At 41.8% G+C, this 9,909-nt stretch overlaps 1 protein-coding gene across 1 annotated transcript; it reads left to right on the top strand.

The window, feature by feature from the left end:
- Nucleotides 1-1,051: 1,051 nt before the first annotated feature.
- On the top strand, nt 1,052-7,894 carry ACTC1 (actin alpha cardiac muscle 1). The gene is made up of 7 exons (XM_073577866.1): nt 1,052-1,180; nt 2,649-2,793; nt 3,954-4,278; nt 5,465-5,626; nt 6,187-6,378; nt 6,927-7,108; nt 7,609-7,894. The coding sequence occupies exons 2-7, from the start codon at nt 2,665-2,667 to the stop codon at nt 7,750-7,752; spliced, it is 1,134 nt and encodes a 377-aa protein (XP_073433967.1). The 5' UTR covers nt 1,052-1,180; nt 2,649-2,664; the 3' UTR covers nt 7,753-7,894.
- Nucleotides 7,895-9,909: the final 2,015 nt, after the last annotated feature.

Here is a 9,909-nt window from a genome sequence, read left to right as displayed (position 1 = left end):
CACGAGCATATTTGTTGTCATCCGAGAAATTCAGATCAATTATGCTAAACACACTCTCATCAGACTTTGACAGAGTGTGTTCCAATTTCCTTGAATGTGGAGAAGATAGAAAAACAAATGTCTCCATCTTCTCCACTTCTGCACTCAGATGTCATCCGAATGCAGTCCAGTGTTTTCCACAGAATCATTGACTTCCGATCCGAATATTGGATCAAACTTAGACACGCAGTGATTTTTTTTCTTTGAACAGACTCCGGCCAAGGAAAAAAATCTGGCATAGACCAACACTGGTTGGGGTGTGAGCTGATGTTTTGTCGGATCACACTTGGACCGATAATATAGTTGTCTCCACGAGAGGAGCCACACCTGTATGGCCACCTCTGACCAAATGCCATAAAAGTGATGTCCAAAGAAAACAAAAAGGTGCAACATCAAGTTCATTGTCATGTGGTTGTTACATTTGCTCCGCCATTCCCATTCGTCCGGCTGTCCAGTGGTGTAAATATCTGCAGAATGTAACCGTAGCAAGTATCTCTAAAGTGACCCCCAAAGTACTAGTGGGATTAGGAAGACGATAGTAATATGATGATGGGACCTGCAGTGGCCCGGGCTCACAAGGAACATGGACAGCACCATGCGAGCGCAGTCTGCCATGCCGCAGAGCTTTCTTATTTCATTATTAATGTACAAGTCCGATCTTTCATTAGGCAGAGCACAACACTCCCCCTTCTGGGGCTTGGTACCGACTTGCCAGCTCCCGCGCCCCCTCCTTCCTTCCAATTGTGTTGCACCTGTCTGCCCCTTAGCAGTCACTGTTTCTATGCCATTTCTTTCATTGTGCTGTTATTTTTTATTTTTTTTTGTCACCCAGCATTGCAGACATGCTTTTTTGGGAAACCCTATTTGGCCATCCCTCGTAGTGCTCTCCCCACCTCCACACCTTCCATACATGGGCTAAGGGGTCCATGGACCCTGCCCTCCCCCCTCACCTACTCCATTAATGGCTTCTTTGCTACTCAATGGCCCAGAAGCTACCAAATAAGGATAGACCGTCTGCCTTTCCCTGTGGAGCTCCCCACTGACTCCACATCTTCAGGCAGGGTATAAATTGACAGCTCAGTCCCCTAGGCAGTACCCAGCCAAATTCAATCACAGCAGCCAGCTCTCTTGTGCTGACCAGGTGAGTACCGGCAGGGACCTGTAGGCGGCTTGTTGCTCCTTCGCGTCAAATGGATTTCGGCACTTAGTCTATGGGGACAAAGACTTGCTTCAGTTTTTTTGGAGACTTTTTTTTGTGCTTTTTATTTTTTTTTTAACTCTCTTCAGATATACAAAACTCGGCCGACTCTACAAGCTTCCACACAACAGGATTATCACTCAGGGAAGGCTGAATGATTGGACCCAAGGCTTTTTTTTTCGGCCTCACAAACTGGAAACTTTCATCTGCTTTAGTGATCTTTTTTGTTTTTACAGTGGTTACAGCAATTTCTGCATTTTTGACCACTTCTATGGATATACATACAGATAGATAAATATATAGATAGATATGATGCCAAATCGCTTTGATTACTCAGTTTATTTAGCATTACGAGTTTCCAATGAGTTATTCCCAACTTTTACGCCCCGGTTTTTACAGTCTATTAATCCATTCAGTATGTATGTCTCAGTTGTAGCTGTAATATCCACCACGGTGTTACTTTTCTTTAGGCTAAAAGCTATAGCTCCGAAACGCACAACCTTAACCCTTTCATGCCAAAACCGTACTCACTGTAGTGGCCCATTAACCACTTTTGGCACCGCGCCGTGTTTCTGCAAGTACTTTGCAGTGTCAGGTGGCGAAGCATGAAACTCAATTTTTCACTGGTGCGAGGGTGCAGAGGCGATGGGCACAGTGCAGGCTTGTGTCTGAGGAACAGCTGTCCTTCGACATGTGAGGACGACTGTTGAAGGAAGAGGAGGGGGGTGGACATATCTTTTAGGAGCCGTAGACCTGTGGCTCCATATTTGCAGACAGCCAGGGAGTCACGAGTTAGAGATCAATGTTTTTTTATTTTGTAGAAAATAAATGAGAACAAAAGTCTAAAACCATACAGCAGCATATGCTTTTTTTTTTATAATCGGATTTACAATTTCGGATTGATCTTTGCTATGAAACCGATCATAAACATAGAAATTACTAACTTTTAGTGTACGTTCTGCTCCAAAATCCACATCAAAAACAGCTTCAAATACTGTTTAATGTGGATTCGTTTAAAAAGCCTAGTAAAAAAAAACTGTTCGTGAATATACCCAACGTTTAGGTTCACATGAGTCGGATATGCTGCAGAGTTTTCACTTCCCAATTTATTCTCCATGTGGATGTACACGAAATGGGAAAAAGTTTCCAAAAGTGATTTTTACTAAGTGTATCTAAAAAAAAGTATCACAGTACATGCTATTTTGCTAATTGTTTCTATTTAATTTTTGTGGATTTTTTAACTATTTTCTGTGGTTATCTATAGTATGATCAACACCGTGAAAAGTAAACCACTGAAGTCCATGTAATGCCCAATCTACATAGTGCCCCAGTACCATGGGTGGGAGAAGAAATATTACTTTGTCATTTCAAATCCAATGATGTGTTTTATTCTTTTTACCATCTTTTCCAGAACCTAACCTGCCAACATGTGTGACGATGAGGAGACTACCGCCTTGGTGTGCGACAACGGCTCAGGGCTGGTAAAGGCTGGGTTCGCTGGGGATGATGCCCCTCGTGCTGTGTTCCCCTCAATCGTTGGTCGCCCCCGTCACCAGGTAGGCATCTTTTTCTAAGTATTAATATTATTTTGTGAATTAGGTAATTATGTAGTATGTGGATGATAACATGATTACTGTATCAGTTAATGCCCTACCCTGAAAGGCGCGTTTCTAGTCGTCCATACAGTGACAGGCGACAGCTATATTATTCAGTGGTTATTTATAACAGATATTACACCTCTTAATCTTTCCTTGTTTTCCGACTATGGGGAGATAATAATAGAAATAGCACAGACCGTGTGCCGCAAGGTCCAGTGATAAGATGACCCAGTTATTAATAGGCAAGCTTTGAGTCTACTCTATTTCTCCTGTCGTATTGCAAGCTGGGTGAAATTGGCCTTGTTATACAGTCAATGCTGGCACACACTGAATGGCTCTGCCATAGCTGAAATATCAGCAGAAGCATTGCTAACATCCCAATACTCATGAGGGGAAGCTGAGCATATTACAATTAAGCTTTGCCAACAGCCTATTAGTGTCACTAACTGTTAGGTCCTGCCAAGTCCTCAACTGGGAATATACTGGAAACGGTGGCGCGCTAAGGCCATAGCGAAGACGAGCTGAACAGTTTATGGGGCCAAAATATATTAATGCCAACTGAGTCATGATTTTGTCACCTTCAGTTGTAGGTCAGAGTAACTTTGATCAGGGGGTTATAAACACTATATAAAAAGAACTGGCTGATACAATTATATGTATCCTCCATATTTACTCTAGCTCATATTTTATGCTGTTAGGATATGTTCACACTTGGCAGATATGCTGCAAATTTTCATAAGCAAATTACTGAAGCAACAGAAGAGACTGAACATGCTGGAGGAAAATGTGGATTTTCACAGCAGATTTCACCCATGCCCAGGGGCGTAACTATAATAGGTGCATGGGTTGCAATCGCACCAAAACCCTGGAGTCTAGGAGGCCAAAAAGGTTCCTTTGACCCATACTTTTCTAAAAGACCAATACTATTAAAAACCTGTGAAAATTTGAGGGTCCCATTGGAGATTTTGCTTTGGGGCCCACAAGGTTCAAGTTGCGCCACTGATCATGCCTTAGGTGAAATGTGTGGATTTTTCTAAATCTGCAGCAGACAATGACCTGTCAATCAATTTTAACAAATATAACATCACGTTCATTTTCAATCTTTTATTTCTCTACAGGGTGTCATGGTGGGTATGGGTCAGAAGGACTCCTACGTAGGTGATGAAGCTCAGAGCAAGAGAGGTATCCTAACCCTAAAGTACCCCATTGAGCACGGTATCATCACAAACTGGGATGATATGGAGAAGATCTGGCACCACACCTTCTACAATGAGCTCCGCGTAGCCCCTGAGGAACACCCCACCCTGCTCACTGAAGCCCCACTGAACCCCAAGGCTAACCGTGAAAAGATGACCCAGATCATGTTTGAGACCTTCAACGTCCCAGCCATGTATGTCGCTATCCAGGCTGTGCTGTCTCTGTACGCTTCTGGTCGTACCACAGGTGAGAACATTCGTCATAAGAAATCTTTACACATTTTATTATTTTTTTAATATATATTTTTTTCACTGCAGTCCCAATAGTGATTTCTAATAATTAGGCTAGGGTCACCCAACAGTATTTTCTCTCATCTAAGTGAACAGGATCAATTAAGCTAATCACACTCTGATCAGTGTGATCCTTTTTTTTGGGATGAGAAGAAGATGGAAAAAAAAATCTCCATCTCCGCCATTCTTTCAGTTTATGGAAATCGTACTCACTCTGATGTTATCCGAATGCAGTCCGTTTTTTTTTTTCCACTGACTCATTCACTTGCATGGTCAGGAGCCATCGGAATATCGGATGAAAATCAAGCTGCGATTTTCTTTTTCTTGGAGCAGACTCTGGCGAAAAAATTGGACAAGTGCACGGCCCCATAGATTAACATTAGTCCGAGTGCAATCCGATGTTTTATTGGATCACTCTCAGGCGGAAAATATCGTTGTCTGCACCTGCTCTTATTCTAAGCAGTACCACAATGGGTTAACATACCTCATTCTCAGTCACTCTGAGCAAAACCTGAAAAATGTTGCAGCAAAAAAAGGGACAACAATTTGACAGTATATTATTTTTCATTTTTTCATTTCAACCTTGCACCTAATAATACATCAAAGTCAAATTAATTCATTGCGAGTTTAACAAAAATGTGTTGGGATCCCTGATCTTCTTACACTGGTGACACGGGCATCTTGTCTCTGAATCTAGCCTATTTAGTGCTCCTAAAATACTGGCTTATACTTGCAGGAATGGCACGTCACATAGAAGGGTGATTTAGGGTTATGACCCCACTCTGGCTTTCGCAGTATGCGGGGCACTAACATCTGCCTAGTATATAAATAGCGAGGGGAAATGTGGCACCGAATGCCTAGCGCCTCCATCACCCTATCATTTTTGTAAAAATTCAAATCCCTTAAGCTTTCATGCTGATAAGAATAGAGAAAGTAGCCGCAAGTATAATAATCGCTCGCACGTTGTCTGCAGACTGACAGTTTCTGTTTTGTGATGGCCGCTGACATGGTCCCGTTTAGGTTTTTTTTGCATTTTCATACCATACATATTTATCACCCACAGAATTATCACTGTGTACAACCTTGCATCGTCTAAATCCGCCTTCCATTGCTAATCTATTGGTGGTGTCTGTGCTTTGCAGGTATCGTTCTTGACTCCGGTGATGGTGTCACACACAATGTCCCCATCTATGAAGGGTACGCTCTGCCCCACGCCATCATGCGTCTCGATCTGGCTGGCAGAGACCTCACAGATTACCTCATGAAGATCCTGACTGAGCGTGGCTACTCTTTCGTGACCACAGGCAAGTATAATGCCATTTTCTGGTTTCCTAGATTTTTGGAACTGTAGGTTCCAGAACTGAAAAAGCCCCATGTCAAGGTTTGTGCAAAAATTACAAGAACCATGAAACAAGGACATAGCGGCTCCCGTGTGTGCAATTTGGTATGCCTGAGGCATACTAGGAGTCAGTGGCAGTCACAAGACTCTGGCAGTGCTCTCGGAGGCACACGCTACATATTCCATGTGATTTGTAGATATTTGTAACTCCTGCACAATCCTTACATCGCACATACTGTACAAATCAAATTCATGTCAGCCAGGGGCTGAATTACAGCTCTCTCCTCTCTGGAGGCATTTAATATACGTTCTCCTTCTTGCATTACCTTGGGATAACTGGAAATTATGTGCTTTCTATGACATCTAGAAGTATATTTAACCTTTTATTATATGTGTATTTAAGGACAGACATAAAAAGTAATTTGGGTGTCTAAATGCATATATGACACCATAAGGTATTTGAAAACGTTATCCTGGTTAAAAAAAAGGTTTAGTTCAATATTTTCATCTTTCTCACCTTTACAGCTGAGCGTGAAATTGTCCGTGACATCAAGGAGAAGCTGTGCTATGTGGCTCTGGACTTTGAGAATGAGATGGCAACTGCAGCCTCCTCATCTTCCCTGGAGAAGAGCTATGAATTGCCTGACGGCCAGGTCATCACCATTGGCAATGAACGTTTCCGTTGCCCTGAGACCCTCTTCCAGCCATCCTTCATTGGTGAGCCTCGATGCTCCTAACCATTCACATCATGTAACAGAAAGATGTATGAACACAACACACCGCAAGCTTCTCAAATCCCTGACCATTACTGTGCTTCACATAGTCTGATATCTGATGATTTATAATGGGTACTCACAAGCTACTCCAAATACTGGCATCATAGCAGACATGCCGGGCACATATCTACTACTGAATGACTTATAGTGTAACTTTAGATGCTCTATTATTGGTAGCAATCTAATAAGTCCCTATGAATGCATCAGACTTGTTACGGTATTACACCACTTCACATCGAGTCTACTTAGTATAGATTTATTCTACAGAGCATACAAAGGGCCCCCATACCATGTCTCCTGGCCAACACAAGCTGCTACTTCAACAAAGACCCTTTTATCAGGCTAAAGCTCTGACACCTGCTTAGTGCTTTGGACAGTTGCTTACCAGTTGGCAGGGCATGTTATCTACTGTACAGCCTTGGGCACCAATAACACCTGTTCAATATTCACTCTGCCAACAAATCATTATTTCACTCTTCTAAATCTCAGGTATGGAGTCTGCCGGTATTCATGAAACTACCTACAACAGCATCATGAAGTGCGACATTGACATCCGCAAGGACCTGTACGCCAACAACGTCCTGTCTGGTGGTACCACAATGTACCCAGGTATTGCTGACAGAATGCAGAAGGAAATCACCGCCCTGGCTCCCAGCACCATGAAGATCAAGGTGAGAACTGAAAATCATCCTGCTCTTTATATTCAAAAAGACAACAACAAAAACTTTCTTTTTAAAGACTTTTCTTTTTGTGGCATTCATTGGCGCTTTTGTGCCAAATCAAAAGTTTCTCCTTATTTACCCTTTTTTTGCCACTTTTTTTTTAAAAGCAAAATCTGTAAAAATGTTACACGCTGGTTTTTAATAGCGCAAAAATAAAATTAGACAGGTTTTGTACTTCACTAGGGCGCTGGAGCACAAGTGCTCCAAAACTTGGCTACATTTTGAAAAGTCGCTCGTAATGAATTGGACGAAAATATCTGGCCAAATACTGAACTTTTGTACATGGCTTTAGAACCATTTTTACGTAAAGAAAAAGGAGCAAAAACTATGACAAATCAGGGCAAAAATACAAGAATATAACATTCCCAGTTTCGAATTGTAAATTCATGTCAGCCACGGTGCTTAGTGTCCTGGGCTATATTTTTACATTTCGTTTCTTTTTCTCATAGATCATTGCCCCACCTGAGCGTAAATACTCTGTATGGATCGGTGGCTCCATCCTGGCCTCTCTGTCCACCTTCCAACAGATGTGGATCAGCAAGCAGGAATACGATGAGGCTGGACCCTCCATTGTGCACAGGAAGTGCTTCTAAAAAGTTCATCTTTTCCTTCGTCACCTTATACACAGTACCTCCAACTCAGAACAACAAGACATTGGGCAGCCATTGTACAGTTTGTTTACACTCCATCATATTTATTACTTTATAAATAAAACCGATGCCGTTATTAAGTCCACCCGTTCGCCTGTCTTATTTTCTACGCCTGGGATCTTACTTTAACAATACGATAGGAGCCATCTGATCTATGTAAAAGTTTCTGAAAGAATACAAAATTTGAAGGCTCTTTCCAATCTGCCCTTGGGTCATAAATGCAAGTTCGGGTTCTTGAGACATCTGTGATCATCGGTCTGATCTTGGATCACAATGCACGGACTGGCTGAGCGTCTCCCGACCTGAGCATGACAGCTTCATATATTTCTATAAACAGTCACGCTCACTTCAGGAGATGCGCGGTCAGTCCGTGCATTGTGATCCGAGATGGGACCAATGATCGCGGACATCTGAAATGGTAACGTGAAGGGATTTAAAAATTTCATGAAAGCATCGGAAGCTGGAATTTAATTTTTTTTACTATACATATAAACATACTAAAATAAAAAATATACAGTATGAAACATTTTTGTACTAAATACTCGCTACTGTGGAAAACTAAATAACAGTAAAATACCATCCATCGGTCTCCACGAGTCAGATGGCCACAAGTTGACAAAGCCTGCAAATCATGAAAGGTTGGAGATCAACATAACACAAGCCTAGTAAGACATTTCTAAATGTCAATATATTCAAAAAATACATCCAGAACGTAGACATACAAAGTTATTTATTATTCACCAAGGCATCATCCCTATGTTAGCATAGATCAATTTCTGAACTGATAGCTCAATACCAAATGAATGCAGCCCCTGAACGCTGCTGGTACAATATCACTGCTACAGAGTAGGATCACAATTGACCGCCTTCCTCCTTAGGGTGCGTGCACACGACGCTAATAAAAATGGCAAAAAGAATGAAAATATGCAAAGCAACATGAAGACGTTCCATCCTATGTCACTTCTTTTAATCGCTTCAGGCTTCAAGAGTCAGGATGCAGCTTGAAGAAATAAGTGGTCCATTCTTCTAACAGCTTCTGCTTCTTCTACATGAAATTTAAAAAAAAAACTTTGGTAGCAAAGTTGCACGAAAACGCATAAAAACACCCCAAAAACATATCAAAGAACATGCACCAGGAAAAATACTGTCAGCATTTTCCTGAAGCATCCTCTGCTTCACAAATTATGCGGGTATGCCTGCGTCTATAAGACGCTGTGTGTACATACCCTTAGGCCGGTTTCATATGTTCATGAAACACACCGTGCTCGCATCGCAACACCAGGAGCAACTGCAGAGTCTCCGTCTACCTCAGACATATATAAGCTTAGGTCAGGAGACTCCGCATTACAGCTGATTCCGATCAGAGCATGGTCCATGTTTTATGAACCTGTAAAAATTGGACCTATGGAAAATCTTCCCACTAGATTGTGGATTAGAGCTTTTCGGGATAAACAGAACCACAATAGTGCACATTTAAGGTATACAACGTGAAATTTTTGCCTTGTTTGGACTGAATTAATCTATAAGCTATGTCCTTACTGAACAAGAGCCCATATAACACTCATGTGGGAGGTGTTGGTATGCCTATTTTGATATTTTTAATTTACTGCATTGAAAAGCTTAAACCTGGAGCCAGGTTTTTGCTATGTAATCTGACCCTACCCTGATGAAGGGGCAGAGACCTTGATTACAGCAATGTATCAGTTGCTGGGCTGCTTGCTGTTTTCTCAGCTGGAGATCCAACAGTTCTCTGAATGCTGAACCCTGTATAACCCGGCCCACATCACTGATTGGCAGCTTTCTGTGTACACGATCCATACTCAGAAAGCCGCCAATCAGTGTTGGGGGTGGGGTTACACAGAGCTGTTGACTAGGAGACACAAGACACCTAGTCCTCTGTGATAATATGTTACTGATAAAACACTGATTTTATTGAAACAACAAAAACATCACACAGCCTAGTAAGTGACACATCAATGTAATCTGGCTCTTGGTCCCTACATATAGAAGCTGACATAGACCTGCTAATAAATTCCCTTTAATCTAGACAACACTATGAAATCTCTGCAACTTTATATCACACATTGAAGATAAGACTTT

This window comes from Dendrobates tinctorius, unplaced genomic scaffold (assembly GCF_039654945.1).
Source record: "Dendrobates tinctorius isolate UK_male_01 unplaced genomic scaffold, ASM3965494v1 ptg000057l, whole genome shotgun sequence".
In the NCBI taxonomy this organism is placed as follows: domain Eukaryota; kingdom Metazoa; phylum Chordata; class Amphibia; order Anura; family Dendrobatidae; genus Dendrobates; species Dendrobates tinctorius.
This window is presented reverse-complemented; position numbering and strand designations above follow the sequence as displayed.